We start from the raw sequence: 20,619 nt of genomic DNA on the forward strand, positions 1-20,619 counted from the left end.
TCGATCACCCGTTGAAATATTTTAACTATGTACGAGACCAGAGTAGCATGTGAAGCTTGTGATCATAAATTTTTTTATCCAATGCTTACATTTGTTCAAATTTTTTTATCCAATGCTTGCGAGTTCTACTAGATTGTAATGAACTGAAGCCTCCAATTTACAAGTGATTCTATAAGTCTTGTAGTTTTGTTGCGAACAATAATCCGACGACGGTAAACACTTTCGCGGTGTTTTGGCTAAGCTAGTAGTTCTGATCACAACTTTATGCTCATTGTATCGAACCATGTTTATGATCATGGAATCTATTAGAAGTAAGATTTAGCAGAAAGAGTGATGATAACTTGCTTTCATCTTTATTCTAAATCGACCAAGTAGGTCTAGAATTTTTTAAAACCAACCAGGGTTGAATCAGTCTCCTACTGGTTCACATAAAACCTATCCAACAAACAGCAACAAATGATAAATCATTCTTAAAGCAATACAAATGGCATCAACAAGCCTTTCCAAAGAAATTATCCATCTCAATCATTTAAATGTAATCCAGTTGACTACTTTGTTACAGGGTTACCAGAATGACATTCAGAACTCTGCTGGGCATATCTCTCAGTCGAAAGTTTATGGAGCGAAGTGTCACAGTCCACAAGTTTTCATGTCCAAGGGAAGTTGATTTGGTCCGAAGATATGCACAAGTTTGATCTACTCTTTTGGTCCATATTCAACAAAAACACCATTACATCTGTGCAATTACATGACAATTAGTTCAATGAGACATCCAAATCAACAGTTCGTTAAACTCTTTTATCTACATGTTCTAATTTAGTATGTGTATAAAATTTGGAATGTAAATCCTGCACTTACTTTTCCCCTCATCTTCTCCATTGAAACACAGTAGTAGGAAAAATAAGAGATTTATAGATCAAAGTTTCGAACCATTTTTCACAAATTCTCGGTTGCAACTCTTCTCAATGACTCAGACACTTTCTTGATGTCAGATTCAGTGTGACCTGCTGAAACGAACACGCGAATGCCTACCGGAAGGCGGCACTTATCAAGAACGGACCTTTTTGTGCTCACAATGAAAACAGAATCTTCCTTTAGTACCTGGTCCAAGCCAAGCATGTTAATTCACTCAGGCAAAATTCTGTATCTAGTTATGATCAATCAACAACTAACCCTTTCGGCAATTTTGTTAAGGAGTTCCAAATCATTTTTCAGCGATCCTGTAGAATTTTTCAGTTTTAGGAAGACAATTGGCGACAATGGATCACTTACAATCATCAATCCTGGTACATCAGACAAGCCTGCACTCACAAAGAGTCAAATTTTCATTTAAGTACCAAATCATTTAGTACCATAAAAGTGATTAAAGGCTGTGAAGAGGAAGAGTAAACAAGGGCTTTGGATGTACCATATCAGTTAGCAGAAAAGGGTTTCTTGCAGGAGTAAGAACTCACCTTCCCAAAGTAGATGAATGTTCCTTCTCAATGTCATGAGGACAGATGGATTATCCTCCAAGTAATTCACTGCAGCAACAGCAGCGCTTGCAAGATACGGTGGTAAAGACGCGGAAAATACATACCCCGAGCTACTCAAACGCTGGAGAAACAAAATTCCACAGAGTAACATAGAGGTAAGCCGACATGATTGAGCAATTCACATTAACAAACACAAAATTTTCCTACTTGGTGATCAACTACTCTGGCATTTCCAGTGCAAAAGCCCCCATCGGTTGCCAATGCATTTCCCATACCAGCGGTTATTATATCAATCTTCTCAATCTGCAAACTCAACCAATTAGAAACCACCTTGAACAAACATGCAGACTGTGGAGACAAAAGATGTGGTATACATACTGGAACTCCATAAAGCTCGGCAAGACCTCTCCCAGTGTTTCCAAGTACACCAAAAGAATGACTTTCTTCCAATATTATCCGAAAGCGGTATTTCTCCTTTAATCGCACAATATCATTCAATGGGGCAATTTGACCTGAATTCTGATTTTACCCATAACCACAACAGTTGTTTAGGCATAAAAATATAAACTATCAAATACAGGAAACTTCGTGTTTTCAGTTGTAATCAGTACTTTAAATATATGAAATTCACATCTGTATAGTGAGTGCCATTAGTAGTGTTCACAGGTGATTTTGATTACATGACCAAAAGAATCATCTACTGTAACAAAAGTAGGTCCAAATTGGGATGATAGTTACAGGGATTTGAGTCAGTTGTTTATTGAATGAATCAGGGCAGTGCAAGGGTGTTGACTAAAATTTCTCGTGCATACCTGATACAATGCTTCAACAACAATGTAGCGTCTGACCTTTTCTGCTTGCTTATTACCATGAGCCAATTTCTCCAAAGTGCTCTCCAATGACGCCATATCATTGTGCTTGAAGTAAACAACATTACTTCTGGAGAGATAAAGACCATTTTGCACTCCCCAATGAACACCCTCATCTCTGAAAGATCAAGCAAAGCATAAGAAGTTTACTATGGCAATGGACTACATGAATGAATCTGGTACACCTATTTATGTAATACAAACACAAAAAAAGCAATCGACTAGAATAACGAGAAGATTCTAAGCCTAAGAAAATCATAATATCTTGATCCATTTTTTATTGATGAAAAATTTGTTGAGTTCACAACTTAGGAGAGTTATTATGTTCTTTATTTTGTTTATTACAACCTAAGCACAAGTCTCTCAGCTAAGAAATCTAGTGACAGTTAGAATGCAGTCTTCAACAGAAACCAGATGGCTCCTTGATCATTATGAATCAAGATATCATCAACTGAAATAACAATGATTGATTGACCTATTTTATAAACATCCATGATAGAGATTTTCAGTCACTCAGATTTCATGTAATCACAATGATGCATAAGTTAAAGTTGCATGAGATAAAACTTCTACAGGAATGTGATCATTATTCACTTCCAATCTATTAAGAAGATAACAATTTCAAGCAGCACATATTTTCCCCATTTGCTAAGAACAAATAGTAGCATTATCTTTCAAATAACAGAGTTGCATATTTAGAATACGAGCAATATAATTAAAAGGAAATGTACAAGGAATATGTGTCAAGTTAACTTACACAACAATGATATCTCCTTTCTTACAAAATGCTGGAATAACACTGAAAATGGTTGAGATGCCATATGAGTATAGGATTGAATCTGGAGTACCCATGAACTTCGCAATTCTCTTCTCACAATCAAGGTGGACATCTGCAATAACCCAACTTGTTATTTCAGAATTGTTTTGGTATAGCTCTAAAAAATGTTCCACTATAGTTTTGAAGGATAAGTAGAGTTACAAGGCAAAAAAAATGAGGACAAAATAATCAACAGTATAGAACTCCAAGTAGAAGAGAAAATTGACCTATTGTTCCATAGAAGCCACGGGGACCACAAGAACCGACACCATATTTCTCTAAGGAAGCAACACATGAATCCTGAAAAAACTTGCTATTTGTTATGAAATATTTCTGAGAAATAATAACAAGAAATGATAGGGAGGAAAAATAAAGATCGGATTCCTCACGATTATTGTTTCATTGCCTATTAATCCTAGATAATTAGAAGAAGCAAAGTTCACAACTTCCTTTCCATCAATTACAGTATGCGGCCCAGCAGCACTGCAGCAAATATTTCTTTGTTAGGAGTAAAAGATGTGTGCATATATTATGAGGTTTCACATTTCTTTATCTCATCAAGGATAACAACTTCAAAAATGGTCAAACAATTGAATGTTTTTTGAATAATTTTGAATGGATTAGTGTTGGTTGATACCTCAAAATTAAAATAGCTACAACAGAAGGCATATTTATTGTATTAAAAAATATTTAAATTCCTCCTATAGCCTATATTAACTTCATAAGAATATAGATATTCAAATTAATGGCCTGCTACTAATGCTAGCTACTTTAATTATCTTATGGTACATATGAGTATATGACAACTATGTTAGCATCATCAGTGACCAATATGAGTTTTGTGTCAGTTTAAAGTTATGAAGATAGCAGAAACAACATAACCAAATCAGGCAATAAACATAAGAATCTAAGATGTTCTATGAATATTTTCTCCACAACATACTGAGTAACAGATCCACGGCCTATGTGCCTTTTTAGTATTGTTGAAAGACTTGAGAAAAATGTACATGGAGAAGGTGGTTTGCTAATTTTCATGTTATCTTTTGTGGTTGAGTTCTGTCAGTAATGCATCCCCAATTAAATGGAGGCAGTTCACTTGTTCAACTTGGGTTAGTTTGTTATATAGTTCAACCCTCTTGCTCATACATGAGAGAAGATATATAGAATATAATTGAATAGGTCAGTTTCATTCTTGATTATTTAAGCTTCATGGATAAGTAAATGAGTCAACTTTCACAAGAATTAATACAGATCACAACCTCACATACTTGCTAATTAGTAAAGCTCAATTTGCCATACAAGTTTTACTCAACTTCATAAACACCAAACAGCTATAAGATTCTCCCTACCTTTCTAAAGTCGGAGGCTCAACTTTCATCTCCTCGGTGATAGGTGGATGAAGGGGTTCAGGAACCCATTCTTCACAAAGGTCATCGATTTCCTGCAGAAATAAAAATAAGATCCACTAGTATTTTAGAAGAAATAGACTAATTTTATTTTCATGAGACAGTTAGGACAGTTGCTGAACTGTAAGGGAAGTAAAAAAAAAAACACCAGTATAGGCTTAAAAAACTAAATCCAATTAGCAGACAAACCTTTTCACTAAGTGGCTTCTTCGGAGGTTTATAACTTTTTCTAGTGAGTTGGAACAGTATCACAGCAATAAGTAGCACTTCAACAACAAGGTGTCCTTCCATCAAGAAAAAGCCAGCACAAGATAATTTTTTTCAGTTTAGAAAATCGTGGCACAACTAAACTTCCATAGCAAGTTTCAATTTAACAATGAACTAAGAACATAAAATACCATCTACATGAACCCCAAACACGACAGCGTCAGCAAACGGAGCATCGAAAGCCATAGAAGCCCATTCAACTACTGCCGTGGTCGCGTTCACAATAGCCGAAGCCATAACCTCCACCTTCAGACTGAAAGAAGGCAAAGTATGAAAGAAAACTCACGGATCCAATCGAACAATCTTGTATCTACGAATTCTTCCTGCCCTCTACGAATCTGAACAATTGAAAACTTCTTCAAGCTCGATTCACGCGAACGAAGGTTAATTCTTGTACAAAAATAAAATTTCAAACTCTTCAATGAGAAAACCAAACATCCACATGACATTCCCCCTCAAACAAATAAAAAACGAGAAATCATTTCTCTCCTAACCATACCTTGCTCGATCTGAGAGCTCTTAAATCCAAAAAGAGAACTTTTGCCGAGAAGAAATAGCAAACAAATCAAGATATCGGGACGAAATCGCTTTGCAGCACGCCCGGATCCAGAACCACAAACCATTAAAATAAGACGAAAAAAAAGTCACCTTTCCAACGCACCGCGACGCTCCAGCTCCAGCCCTAGTCCGAATGCAGAGAAACCGGCGTCTTCTTTCGAATCTCCAACGGAAGACTTCAGATGGCTCGGAATCTATGGAAAATCGTGGATTCAAATGGGAGATATCGGGAGAGGAAAGGAAGTCTTCGAAGATCTCGACGACGACGACAAGAGGAGCGGTGAGTAGCGATGCTGTTCTTTTCCATTATATCGCAAACACTGAAATGACGAAACGGTACCACCATTGCACGGAATAACAGGGACAAAGGAGGCAGTTAGTTGGTGGATGACACGAGGGTATTTATGGAAATATACAACACTTAACTAAATTTTATGGGGAAATTCTCTAAATGCTCCTCGAGAGATAACTTTTTTCTCCAAATACCCCTAATTATTTTCGTTCTTTCAAAAAAACCCCACAAGTTTCTGATCCATGTTTTAAAGTTATTTACCATTACAAATTTTAATATTCATTTTGTTTTTTCAGTTGATTTTTGATTTGATGGTAGTATTTACATGTTAAACAAAGGTAACTAATTACTAGTTGATGACCGTTTATTTACTTATTAGTAGGGTATTAGCATGTACATCCATGCTGGGCGACCAGCGTGGGCGACCCTCACACACGGAGATACCTCCGCCATGAGAGGCACCTACATTGATCACCCAACGCGGATGTACAAGTTAACCCTGCTGTTACTTATTAATCATATAATTGATCGTTTCAGAGAACAGGCATTCGGAACTGAGGAGAAACATCGGTTCGCAAGGACTTGACTACCGCACCAAACCAGACTTGGATGCTCGGTAGCCGATAAGCTCCATAAGCTCAATGGCCATACCTCTCCAAACATGTATCCTGTTAACAATATAAGTCCTACACTTTTGGAGATTCACATCTGAATGCTAAAGCAATTCAGGTTTAGCAAATTGGGAAAGAACAACTATTGAAACATTATGTTCTATGGAATTGAGTTCGACATTGTTACAATGATGTTGTATGTTAAACAAATACGAGTTTAGGATTTAAAGTTTAGGGTTGAACAACACAAGCAATTCAAGTAGACCATACAGATGAGGATATATTAAAAAAAGAAGAATAGTTAAACAAGGATTCATTCAGCAACCAGATTTGATAACACTAACATTACTACAATAATTTATCAATCCTACTGCCACCAAAATTATCAAAGAATAGGCAAAATGCATAATTTCATCTCCCTGAAGGGTCCACGTGGCACCGAGGGTGAAGCGCCAACTCTTTCGGATATTCAAGTTCAGCTTCTTCCGGCAGACATGAGTTGTGCAATGCAAGTCGCGTACTGAAGGGAAGTGTGCTGAGGAGAGTAATAGTCCTGTAAACCGTAGTCAGAGAAGTTTGAATCGCTGATCACGAAATGACCAGGCAATGAAGCTTTGGTGATTGTTTCGTGCCATATGTCGAAGAACGCTTCCATAATTGGTCTGGACTTCTCTATTGAAGATAAAGGAAGATACTCAACCTGCAAACCAAATCCGCAAAAAAGATCAATTGACCCACCCAAAAGGTAACATTAGAATGAAGAATAGATCTAACACCATAACAAGGATACCTCCATTTAACAGAACATATTCCTAATTCCTAGCATAAAAGAGCTAGTGTTGAATTGGTATGGTTTGATAAGATAAACAAAATGGGCACAATGATTGTAAAATTTCATGCATACCAAAGTTATCGATCAATTTACAGTTTCCTAACTATTCGGCAAATACGCCACAGTTACCTAACATGCACAAAGATACACGTGAGATTTCCTAGAGAACAACACTGACTGATTGAACATGGAGGCATTATAGTGACAAGACAGCTGCAATTGATCTGCTGGTTAAATGACCCAGAGACAATAATTCTTGGCTGCGAGAATACCCACAATGGAGACATCTGAAAAACTACATTGTGGAAGTTATCCTGTGAGGGTATCCCTTAGAATGGTTTTGAAAGGCAGTACGTGGAAGATTGAATAAAACAAGCTTAAGTCCACAAGCTTAAAGTTTCATAGATATACTACTGCATTAGCACTGTAATAATCTTACAATTGATCAACAACAAATCAATAAGAAAATGGCACTAAATCCACAGTTCTGACACACTTAAAAACTGCAATTGCGCACCCATAATAGCCAACCAAAAAAAAAAAAAAATCTTCTTTTTTTAATGGAAAAAATAAAATCTTACAATTACGCTTGATATACTAGAAAACTAATGAGAGAGGAAAAGAAGCTCAATTGTCTCCAATTTCTAAAACATAGTGACAATTACGATTCTGACAACGGTTGAGATAAGCAGGCCTGATGGTCAACTCATAAAAAAAGATAAGTTAAACTGAACTGAAATAAGATATTATAAAATTAATCCTCAGTATTTACCTCCATCATGATTCCCCTCAATGTTTCGGACATTGATGGACCACATTTTCCCACTCTTAGCTGGAAATCTCCTAGTTGATATTGAGATCCCTGTGTCAAAAAGGAGGAAGAATCAACAAAAGGAAACCCTTAATTTGATTGAAGGTAAGAAATTACCAAATGAAATAGATATTTCATACATGCAAGAAAAGACCAAATAAAATCAAAAAGTGAAGTCTAAGCGGAACTTAATCCAGCATATTTTATGCAAATCGATAGAGTTGTACAACTTTCCTTCATTCAATTTTCTTAATTTTTTTTCTAGTTTCACTTGATCAAATTTAGAGTTCCTACTTAGGCATAGCCATCAAACTCTTGTTGAGTTCCTACTTTCTGTTGCTAATTTTGTCTAGCAGAGCTGATTGTCTTCTTCTTCTTTTTTCAGTTCTCCCTCTGAGATTAAGGATCATTCATGCCTTCCAAAAATTCAAACATGATTACACTTGAGAATGGACTGTTCTGAGATGATATGCAATGAAAATCAGCTATAAAATTGGTTGATGGTGAACAAGGGCTTTTCTGGACCTGTTAAAGGTTCAACAATTGGAGCCTCCTACCAATCTCCTAGAGCGTATACTTTAGCCAATTATAAAGACATAACACACAGAAACACTAAAAACCATTTCTTAATTCAATTGCCTTTCTAAAAGAATACCCTTTGTGTCTTGATCAAAATTCTTCTTTGCTTACATACCTGTCTGTCTCTACCAAACTTCTTTTCATTTCAATCCAAATTTCAAAGTTCATATGACTAATTAAGATAAACCTAAGAAACAAGGCAATAATGCATCAAAGACAAACACGAAGATAAACAGAAATGTAATTTGTACGAATTTTGTCCTTCCCCAAAACTAATCGAATGGCAATTGCAGCAAAAGATCGATTTTTTCTCCTAAAGGAAACGAATGTCATCGCTGCCGTGATTGCCCAGACAATCCAGCCGAAGAAGATGCAATAAGAAGAAAAAAATCGGACACGCACCTCGAAGTGAAGGACGACGCGAGCCTTGTAGGACTGGAGCTTATCCATGAGGAGCTGCACGTTGGCGTCGGCCTGGAGGATGATGCGGTGGTGCCGTAGAATGAAGAAGTAGGCGGAGGGGCGATCGTGGAGGGCGATGCCGAGGAGGTCGCGAGGTACGTCGCTTACCGGGGCCGCGGCGCTGTCACGGGCCATGGGGCGGTAGAAGGTGAGCGTGGTCCGCCACTTCCTGTCTTTGGCTGCGGCGCCGAAGCCCTCCACGCACTGACACACCTCCGCCAGTACCTGGCTGCTCAGGGTCGAGCCCTGATTGGGTTGCCAGTGCATCAGCCTGCGCAAGTAGATCCATTGTTAGGGCTACCGCAAAACTTGTACCTCAGACCGATCGAAGAAGGCAGAGATCGAGAAAGAGAAATCGTTCTCTTACCATTTCACGGGCATCGCGGCCACTTGGATGGATCGGCGATTTGGATAGCAACGCAAGGGAAAGGCCAAATATTAATTAAATAATTGAAAATAATAAAAATTATTATATCGCTCACCGCAGTTCATTATCGTCGGTCCACAAACTCTAAACCCTAGACCTTAAATGGATCCAGAACGGTTCAGATTTTTTATTTGAAATCAAAAATATTATCAAGCATTCAATGTTTTCTTATATGTTAAAATCAGGACGGTAAATAAGTCGGGCTGAGCTAAATTTTGAGGTATTTAAATTTATTTGATAAGATAATTAAGTCGAGTCGAGCCGAACTTAAAACGAACCAAACTTTTTAAATGAGTATTCAAGCTTGACTTAGTTTATTTTTAATGAGCTTGAACTTATTTGAAGTTTGACTTGAGCTTAGTTCGTTTAAATATTATCAAGCTCTCAATTCAAGCTTGGCTTGAGCTTGGTTCAAGTTTGATTCGTTTAGATGTTATCAAGCTCTCAATTCAAGTTTGTTTGATAGTTTGAAACTTTTAGTTGTTTGATTGGTTATTGAGCTTGATAATTTAAATTTATTTATTTATTTATTTTATTAATTATTTAGCATATTGAAAAGAGTTTTATTAATGAATATGATTCATGAATGTTAACGAGTTGAACACATATGTGTTCAAGCTTGTTTATTTAGCTTAACGAGCTGTTCATACTTGTTTATTTAATTAATTTTATGTATATTGAATGAACATAAACAAACTCTTATCAAACCAAACACTAAACTTATTCACGGACGTTTGGTTCATTTGCAGCGATGGTTAAATTATTACGTATTTTCACAAGAGCACACTCTTTTTTTAAGATTTGTCAAAAGATAAACCATATTTTTACTAAAAAAACACACTTAATTCTCAAAACATCCTTCTGTTTTAACTGTAAATTAAAATAAAAAATTAAATTTCTTATTTAAATGGAATCGAATTTAAATAAATCTTATAAAAATAAAATTTTAATTATTTATCAAAAAATCATATAAAATTCATTGATAATATTAAAAACCTATTTTTTTATAAAAAATAAGTTATTAAATTCAAGATAATTTCCTAAATTTATTAATATTTTTAGTTTTAATTTTGAAACATTGATAATTTTTTTATATATTCCTTTTTTATTATTATTTAATATTTAATTAAAAAAATAAAAAATAAAATAAAATTAAAAGATCATCATGAATTTTATTATTTAATTTTTGTTAACATTTTGTAAAACTTTAAAAATAAAAATATTAATAAATGTAAAAGATTATTGTGAATTTAATGACTTAATTTTTTTAAAAAATAATATCATCAATAACTTTTATAGAAACAACTTACCTAATAAAAGAATTAATTTTTTTAATCATTTGATTCGGTTCAGTTTAATTGATTTAGATATAAAAAATAATTTTTTATTTTAATTAAAGTTTGAAGGATAATACTAAATGGTCAGAATTTGATCAACCAGAATACATGCATACATACATGCATATACATAGATATTTTAGTAATATAATATTTATATATTAATTACATACATATACATGCATATATTATCATTCATTTTTAATTGATCAAATTTTGACCAATAAAATTTATTGAAATAGATGAATTCTAAGAATTCAGAATTCGGTATGCCTAGGGTAAACATTAAAAATATAAGTACCTTTTGAGAAATTATATATATATATATATATATGATTTTTTTACAAGATTTTTTGTCTTAATTTTATAAATTGAAGGAGAGTCAAGGTAAAACTATTAATGTGCCACAGAGCCGAATCTTAAAAACAATCTCTAATCGTAAAGAATATCGTCAAGCTTGAATATTTGATCATGAAAATGATAAGAACTCATTTGTTGTAACAAACTCTTTTCCTATTACATGCAAATTGAAATCAACTTTGGCTCTCTGATTTAACTAACAAAACATCAGGATGTTTCTGATACTTTGCCCCCAACTCTAACATGGTGTGATCATTAACAATTATAGAATGAATACTAATTTCAGCTCCTTCATAATTTCTTTTACAACATTAAAATTTCATCAGCCCCTTAATCATGGATACTAATAATAAGATTTTTTTCCCATTTAAATAAAGCTTGAAATACATGATATATCCTTTGTTTGGGAGGTGACTAGTCTCACTAGTAGAAGTTGCAGCCTCCACACACACACAAATAAAAAAACAGAAATACTTATATATAACTTCTCCTCCTAACATATATTCAAATATAGTTCAATCATTGTACCCACTAACCATGTTAGAAGCAGCACCACGGTGCAATTGGTTAATAATTTAACTACTGAATCATTTAAATTAAAATTTAATAAATAAATAAATAATTATCTTATCAAATTGATCAAATTTTCATATAAAATTTGACTAAATCGAATCAATAAAATATCGATTAAATCGGTTAAAAATCGAAATAATCAAATTTTTAATTAAATCAGGACTTGGGAGGGAAGGAAAGTCACAAATTACATAATTAGGAATTTTAAACATTCAATTCGGAAATAGCTAAATTCGGTTTAATCAATTTAATCAAATTCAAAATTTTAAAATAGAATCCGACTTAACTAAAATAATCGATATTTTAAAAAATAAAATTTTGAATTAACCGAACTAAATTTTTAACTTTGGTCGATTAATTTGGTTTATCTAACCTTTTGGAAAGACTATCATTTCTCCATCGATGGCAATACCTAGTTGTAACATCATACATGGTTGTTCCTTCTTCGTCTAGTTTGGCAGTAGACATCCAATTAATACTGCCTTTACATATCCAAGAGATGTAATCTTTGCCCAAAGTAAATTGGTCAATGCTTCACTAATAGTCCATCTTGCCATAGCTTTTGGATTCAACAAACTTTCAGTGGTTAATCTCCTATTGCACAAGCACCACCAGCCAAATTTGTATAAGACTAGGCGATAACAACATCAGAAAATGGTAGACAGAGGGGAGCCACAATCTGTTGTTGTGTCATAAATCCTATTACACGCCTGTCAGCTTTTGTTATTAGAACAAACTGAGGGTAGTTTCAAGACCCTCTTCAAACAATCTATTAATGTAATGGAAGATGCAATATCCAATGACTCTACCATTGTAGATAACTCACTTGAACTAGAAGATTTTTTGTGGTATATCTCCAAACACTTTCTCAAGTTCAAGATTCTCAACAAACAGTGGTGAAGGAAACCTATTTGTTTTGCAATGATCAATCACTAAGTTATCGTCTAACATAATTCGTATACTACCATTGATCATATCAATAACGGCCATAGAGACTCTTTTTCTATCACATACAAAATACAATAAACTTTGGCTCTCTAATTTGAAAAATGATATGTTTAAGGAAAAAAAATTCAAGGATAGACACATAAGTGATGGGGTCTACAAAAAGTGAAATGGTGGACCATAACTGTGTCTATCCTTAAACTTTTCCTTAAGTTTTTTTTCTTGAGCATATCATTGCTCCTCTAATGTCTGTGTAACCTTGGAGTACTTTGCTCCCAAATTAAATCTCTAAATGGTATGATTACTAACAACTATAAAATGATTATCAATTTTAGTTCCTTTAGGACAGCTAATTTCTTTTATAACATTGTAATTTCCATAGCCGTTTGATCATAAATACTAATAATAGGATTTGTATCTCTCATTTTAATACAAGCACGGAATATACTCTTGTGTCGTATTAAAATATAGTTTTGTATCATTTTACCCAATAGCAGTGACCATGCTTGAAGCAGCACTAACCCCCATAAGAGTGAGCAATCGATTAATAATAAATCGACCGAACTGTTTAAATCGAAATCGAATAAACCCATTTTTTTTATCTATTAAAACCACTGAACTTTCGTATAAAAATTAAACAAACCGAATTAATAAAACAATGATTAAATTAGTCGAAAATGGAAATAATCAAACTTTGGGTTAAATTGAGATTCAGAAGGGGAGGAGAGTTACGAATTAAGGAATTAGGAATTTTAAATTATTGGTTCGAGTTCGAGATAACTGAATTCGATTTAATTAGTTTAACCGAATTTAAATTTTTAAAACTAATACTGAACTGATTTGACCAAAATAATTGACATTTAAGAAAATAAATTCTTCAATTAACCGAACCGAACTTTGAACTTTGGTCAATTATTTTAGTTTAACTGACCTTTAGTTTGCTCCTAACCCATTCCAATTTGAGAAGTTTGCCCTTCGATCTTGAAAACAAGCATTCCAATTTCTAGCTCTCTTTGATACATGAGCATGATCAATTTATCCAATATCACCACCGAACATTATAGTTTTTAGTCGTTCATGTAGCTTGTATTCTCATACCAAATGTCTTGTGTAACCTTGGATTAGAAGTTCTCTAAACTTATTGTAATATAGTCGCATGCTCTATGCGAAACTAGAATTTGTAAATGAGAAACTAAATTTGAAGAATATGTGAAAGATTGATCTTCCCATGGTGCATAGCCCCCCTTAATATAAAGATTACCAACAGAATAATTATTTGTAGAAGCTAAAATAAAAGATCACATCTAGTAACATGTGTGTCCTTTATGCGACCTCTAGTTCATGTTTGTGCTCCAAGGTAGGGAGTTACAATATAAGGAAAATGATTTTCTGTATCAAATATGACATCTTGCTCACGGATAATATTGTGAAGGGGAGATGTCACTTCAAATTGATGTAATTGGACGCAACTGGATAATGTGAACCCTTGATGGCACTTGAATTGTCCTTGAATTCAATCACATAATTATTTGGATTTGCCTATAAAGAGCTCTTCACCATTTGCATGAGTGTTTTGTCTATTAACTCCCCATTTATAATGAGTTTTGATTGAAAAATCAATGTGCAATGTTCGCTGTTTGGCTGTGCAAGTTCAATTGACGTAGGATTTCTCCTAATGTTATCTCTAAATTGTTTGATGTAGTACTAAATATTTTGTTCATCCAAAGCAAGTAGTGATTTAAACCAGATTAATTGACCAAAGTTAAAAGTCCAGTTAATTCATGAATCTTTTTAAATATCAATTATTTCATTAAATCGGTTCAGTTTTAGTTTTAAAAATTTGAATTCAATTAAATCAAATTAAATTGATTCGGTTATTTTTAATTGGAATCAGGAGTTTAAAAAATTCAATTATGTAATTGGATTGACTTTTTTTTTAGTTGAAACCATTAGAAGACTCTTGATTGGGTTGGATGAATCCAACTTCCTACTGAAACCAAACTTCAATTGATTTGAACCTCATCTCATTAAGCCAAATTTAGATGAACCGAATCTCCCAATTTTGAATCATCTTCAATTGAACTTTTCTCAATCTTTGGATGACTTGATTTTGATTGGATGAGAGCTCTCTTTTGGTTTGATAGTGATGATTTCTATGAACGTCCAGATAGTTCCGATCTAGATAAATGATTTGGATGACTCCAGATCTCGATCAAAGGCCTAGATTGCTCTAGATTAAGATGGATGATCAAGATGTATCCAAGTCCCCATCAACGATCCAAATCACTCCAGATCCACCTCTCTACAAAGTAAGATACACATTTTTAGATAAAATTTTAGAAAATATAAAGAAAAAAATTGCATCAAAGCTCTAAATGGATTTCAACTCGTAAAATATCATATAAACATGAAATTAAGCATATGAGAGGATAAAAACATCAAGTATATGAGCCAAATAATGTATCCAAAATGATTATTATCAATAACTGGTCGAGTAACAATCAAATAGTTCAAGTCGCTCACCAAGTGTCGAAATATAGTAAGATCGGAAAGAAGATTACCCTCCTCACACTAGTACTTTGTATTTACTTTAAGTGGAGTAGCTATAGTAAAAGTATCTTGGAGACCATCTAAATGAAGTAAATTTTGTGTGTACTTATGTTGATGCAAAAAAAAAAAAAAAAAACTAGTAGAATCAATATGAACTTCCAAACCCAAGAAATAAGTAAGAGAACTGAGATCTTTCATATAAAATGAGGCTCGAAGATGTTGTTTCAAATTAGCAATTAAGATAAAATTAATCCCAGTGATAATTGTTGGTGTAATCAATCTCCAAGATTTCAATGTTTGACAATGTATCTAAGTCTGGTCAATTTGATCAAAAGTTGATCCAAACAGGACTTGATGTTTGGAAGAGAGAAGTCTAGTCAAGACTAGATGACTAGTAAGGGTGAGTTCACTAAGTGACTGGTCTTAACTAAAGGTAAGTCCTAATCGGAGGTTAGGCATGTGAGAAATATATTGAGTGACTAGTCCTACTGAAGGTAAGACAAAGAGAAGTCATGGTGAGTGAAGTCAGATAGTGAAAGTCTTAGTGGGTGAAGTTAAGTCCTAGTGAGTGAAGATGAACAATGAAAGTTTTAGCGAGTGAAACTAGATCTCAATGAGTGAAGTTAGATAGTAAAAATTCTAATGAGTGAAGCTAGACAGCGAAAAACCCTAGGGGAGGTAATCCTAGGTAATGAGAAATTTTGGAGGAGTGAATTCCAAGCATGTGTGATCACAGTCAACCAGATTAGTGAATCTTGAAAGCTACTAACACTACTTTACCTTACTATTTTATATCTATTAGGCTAACTAGTATTACAGATAAGTCTTAGTCGATCAAGTTGATCAGACACTAAGAAGAACCAGAGAAAGTCCAAACAAGTCTGGAGGACCATATGTTTGGTAGATAAGGTCAGGTAAATAACTAGAAGAGAGAGATCCAGTGAGGACGAGTCCCAATACGACTGTAAGCATTGGTCCAACTTAGATCTATTTAGAAATTTAAGCTGAGACCAAGACTAGATCATGGTCGTGTCAAATAGAACTTAATTCATAAATTTTATTATGTATGTTAACTCTGTTTTGTAGGTATTCTTTGTTATTTTGGACTAACATGTTTTGCAAAAGTTAAAGCAAAAAATGGGGCTCAGATGAATAGTGCTCAAGGCGCCTTGGCTGATTGAGGCACCCTGAGTAAGGCAGGAGGCACCCTAGATGGATGGAATCACCTTCGCGCAGATAACCTTCACGGATGAAGTTTCAGCTGTTAGAGGTGCCCTAGGTTGATTGGAGGCGCCTTAGATGGCAACGAAGGAGCCCTCACATGATTGGAGGCGCCTCTAAAAAGATAAAGTCCAAAGACTTTGGATCGGATCAACTTGAATGGAAGTGTCATAGGTTATTGTATTGGTCCCCTGCGACCAGTAAGAGGGAGTCAATTACCATGGATAATAAAAATAAACAAAATAACTTCCTTGAAACTTATAGCTTTATTAAGAGAAGCACTTGTACAAAAAGGAAACTAATTAACAATAAGAAAGAAAAGACAGATCTTTTACTTGATTTACAATCAGATGATTACTACTCTAAGACGTCAAAAGCTCACTATCAAAATCTCCTTCAAGCGGAGAAACCTCTTACAGCGTTACAAGCTCACACAATAGTAGAATAGATAAAAAAATTATTTATAAGTGTTGTCTTTGAACTACTGAGGACTATATTTTCACCTTTGAAAATCTCCTGTGTAGTAATCAAGTCCCGCACTTGGCTCAACCTACCAATGAATACACCACCGAGGTACGAAGAATGCCCAATACAAAGGCACAACAAAAGCCACAAGCAAGCAAGCAACACCAATGAGTACGAGAAAACTCCCAACCTTCATTAACCCAATAACAAAGGAATACAAGTGGAACAATACAGAATTGTTTACAAATCGCTCATAATTTGTCTATACAAATCCTTCATGATCTTGCTCGCAATTCTTCACGATTCGCCTAGACAAAGCCCCCTTGGTACTTGCCTAGAATTTCGCCCAAGAGTTGCTTCAATGCCTCCCCCTTGCTAATGACCCCCTCTTGCCTATTTGTCATGCATAGGCAAGTGGTTACAAGGAAGTTACATGGTAGTTGCCCTAACTACCATTGCCACATGTACAAAATCGACTCAACTTCTACAAAATCGTTTTGTCCACATGTCTTAGTTGCATTGGCTCCATGCCAAGTGGCAGCTTGCACACCTTGTGCTTTTCTCCATCATCATGCTGCATTGGCCCATGCCAAGTGTCAACATGCACTACTTGTGTTTCGCCCCATGGCTTCATTGCATTGGTCCACGCCAAGTGTCAATCTGCACACCTTGTGCTTGACCATGACCTAACTTCATTGGCACCCATGAACAATCCATCTGTCCACCCAATGTTCGCACAACGACTCCGTATCTTTGACACCACGGACAAGTCCGTCTGTCCACCTTTGACACCACGAACAGTCCATTTGTCCGCACCACGAACAAGTCAATCTGTCCATCTTTGGCACCATGAACAATCCATCTGTCCACACCATGGACAAATCTATCTGTCCACTCCGTCCATGTCTCCGCTTCTTTGGCCCTGCGTCAAAGTTTGTATGCACACCACTTGCTCGGCCCACGGCTCCATTTCTTTGGTACCATGGACAAGTCCATTTGTCGCTCCTTTGGCACCACGAGCAAGTCTATCTGCCCGTATCTTCATTGTCACAGACCATTTACCTAATCCTTTAGCAACACGGACAAGTCCATCTATCTGCATCATCACCAATTTTGCCCCTGCATGTCTGGTGCATTGACAACATCTCACGTACTGCCACAAGTCTCCACTATTCGACATGCCTTGCGCATAGGCCATGCTCGAGAGATTGCCAAGTCTACCTCCTGCATACTTAGGCTAGCTTAAGCATCGCCCCGCGCACCACTCCGATGCTTGGCATGCCTTGCGCACATGCTATACTCGTTGGATTGCCAAGTCTTTGCCTTCTGCATGACTTGGACTTGGGTAGTCCCGCGCTGCCGATCTACTGGCTGCTTAGCATGTCTTGTGCACATGCCACGTCGGCTTCTTTGCCAAGTCTGCCTCCTTCAGACATGGGCTTGGACAGTGCCTTGCACACTACCAGAATCCTTCGTTGCATCTAAGCAAGCCTTGCGCATGCCCGACTCGGACATTTGCCAAGTCTTCCTCCTGGCTTGGGCAGCCCCCTGCTGCTGCTTTGCTTGGCATGCCTTGCGCGCATGCCACGCCTTGAACATTTGCCAAGTCTGCCTCCTGCAGACTCAGGCTTTGCACATCACCCCCGTGTGCTATCAGAATCCTCACCATTGCTTTGTAACACCCACGAAATGATAAGCTATACCTATGGATATTTTTCTTTTATAATAAAAGAAAAAGAGAAATGGAAATAGAAACCAAAATGAAATAAAAAGAAAGTGAGGTTAAGGTTTGAACTAGAGTAATGAATGATATATGAATAGAAAAGAATGGAAGTTGTAGTTAAAAGTAAGAATATAATTAAGTAAAGGAACAAGAGAAAATCAAGTAGCTTACTCCTCTTCCTCTTGGTTAAGAAAAGAAGCAAGCAAAGGACAAGTTGCCTTTCTTCCTTCTTTTTGTTCTATTTTCGTGGGAATTAAGAGAGTGAGGAGATAGAGGAGTTAAGGGGATGAATGAGGACATGTTCATTCTCATTGGGAATAAATAGGAATGAGAGAAGAAAAGGGAAAGAAAGTTGATTAATTCTTCCTCCTTCTTCTTCCTCCTCCTTCCTTCTCCTTCTTCCTTCTCCACCGAAACCTAAACCTCTCCCTCTCTCATTTCCGAAAATCCAAGCTAAGGTTTTTCTTGCTAAGAAAAACTAATTCACAAGAAGGAGTCCTCAAGATCTACCCCTTACAAGCAAGAGAAGAAAAGAGAGAACTAAGAAGAGAAGTTTCTTCTTCCTCTTCACAAGGGTACCATCTTCCTTAGGAAAAACAAGCAACAAGTTGTAAGTATCCCCTCACCTGTGGTACAAGTTGTTTACGTGTTTTCCATAAGGTTAGAATGCTTAAAAACCTAGAATCACTTCTTGAGATTTCGACCAAAAACTTGAACAAAGGATTTAGAGAAGTTTAAGACCTAACTAAGCATGCTCACTATGTTCTTATGATATGTACTCTAGTATAGGAGTTAGTGAATGTTTCTTATGCTTGTATGCTTACCTAAAACTTAGATACATGCTCTTGAACTTTCGGCCAAAGTATGAATAAAGGATTAGGAAGACTTAAGACCTAAACTAAACATGCTCACTATGTCCTTATGATATGTACCCTATGATAAGAGATTAGTTTGGTGTTTTTATGCTTGTATGTTGCTTAAAACCTAAATACATGCTCATGAAGTGTTCGGCCATGATAGAGAAATTTACTAGGAGAGGTTATAAAAATTAGTCTACCATGATCATGACTTTTCTTATGAAAAAAGAGTAGGAAGATTTTTTAGGGTTTCATGCTTGTAGGTTGTTTGGAACCTTGATATGTTGCACCTTAGGGCTTCGGCCATAATGAGAATTAAAACCTAGGAGAGCTTAAGACTTACTCCAACATGCTCATGACTCTCCTTATGACATGATATAAAGCTAATTTAGGGTTATCATGTTTGAATGTTGCTTGAAACCTAGATACATGCCTCCTTATGTTTCGGCCATGATCAATTTTAGGGTCCAAGGAAGTTTAAAATTAAATCTAGCATGCTCATGAATTCCCTTATAATATGATATGAAGTTAGCTTGATATTTATGCTTGTATGTTGTTTAGAGTTTAAATTCCCTCTTCATGAACTTTCGACCATGATAGAATTCAAGACCTAGGGAAGCTTAAAAATTGGTTTAACATGCTTATGCCTTCCTTTATGATATGATATGAAGCTAACATGAGATTCTATGCTTGTATGTTGTTTAGAGTTTAAATTCCCTCTTCATGAACTTTCGGCCATGATAGAATTCAAGACCTAGGGAAGCTTAAAAATTGGTTTAACATGCTTATGACTTCCCTTATGATATGATATGAAGCTAACATGAGATTCTATGCTTGTATGTTGTTTAGAGTTTAGGTTCATACTCTTTGAACTTTCGGCCATGATGGGATTAGGAGCCTAGGAAAGTTTAAAAGTTTATTTGACATGCTCATGACTTTCCTTATGATATGATATGAAGTTAACATGATATTCTCATGCTTGTATGTTGTGTAGAACTTAGTTTCATGCTCCTTACTATTCGGCCAAGAACAAGAATTAAATACCTAGGAAGCTTGGAACCTAAACAAAACATACTCATGATGTTCCTTAAAGTATATGATATGAAATTGGTTTAGGGTTCATATATTTTGTGCCACTTGTAACCTAGGTTCATGCTTACAATGTTTCGGCCACAACTAGGT

At 35.5% G+C, this 20,619-nt stretch overlaps 2 protein-coding genes across 5 annotated transcripts; both read right to left on the reverse strand.

Moving 5' to 3' along the window:
- Positions 1–444: 444 nt before the first annotated feature.
- On the reverse strand, positions 445–5,683 carry LOC122055458 (long chain base biosynthesis protein 1b-like). 4 transcript variants are annotated; one of them, XM_042616910.1, is made up of 14 exons: positions 5,483–5,683; positions 4,966–5,087; positions 4,757–4,851; positions 4,511–4,602; positions 3,551–3,644; positions 3,389–3,461; positions 3,102–3,234; positions 2,288–2,462; positions 1,854–1,994; positions 1,683–1,778; positions 1,455–1,596; positions 1,174–1,301; positions 931–1,101; positions 445–736 (listed from the first exon to the last, which is right to left on the reverse strand). In XM_042616910.1, exons 2-13 carry the CDS (start codon positions 5,069–5,071, stop codon positions 937–939), a joined length of 1,440 nt encoding a protein of 479 aa, XP_042472844.1. In that variant the 5' UTR covers positions 5,072–5,087; positions 5,483–5,683; the 3' UTR covers positions 445–736; positions 931–936. The 4 variants fall into 4 exon arrangements, with proteins under 4 accessions (XP_042472844.1, XP_042472845.1, XP_042472842.1 ...); XM_042616911.1 differs by having other exon boundaries at positions 859–1,101; positions 5,496–5,682; XM_042616908.1 differs by having other exon boundaries at positions 859–1,101; positions 5,483–5,682.
- An 866-nt stretch (positions 5,684–6,549) lies between these two features.
- On the reverse strand, positions 6,550–9,479 carry LOC122055460 (mediator of RNA polymerase II transcription subunit 20a-like). Its single transcript, XM_042616912.1, has 4 exons — positions 9,347–9,479; positions 8,920–9,250; positions 7,900–7,989; positions 6,550–6,995 (listed from the first exon to the last, which is right to left on the reverse strand). Exons 1-4 carry the CDS (start codon positions 9,358–9,360, stop codon positions 6,771–6,773), a joined length of 660 nt encoding a protein of 219 aa, XP_042472846.1. The 5' UTR covers positions 9,361–9,479; the 3' UTR covers positions 6,550–6,770.
- Positions 9,480–20,619: the final 11,140 nt, after the last annotated feature.

This window comes from Zingiber officinale, chromosome 3B (genome assembly GCF_018446385.1).
Source record: "Zingiber officinale cultivar Zhangliang chromosome 3B, Zo_v1.1, whole genome shotgun sequence".
NCBI classification, from domain to species: domain Eukaryota; kingdom Viridiplantae; phylum Streptophyta; class Magnoliopsida; order Zingiberales; family Zingiberaceae; genus Zingiber; species Zingiber officinale.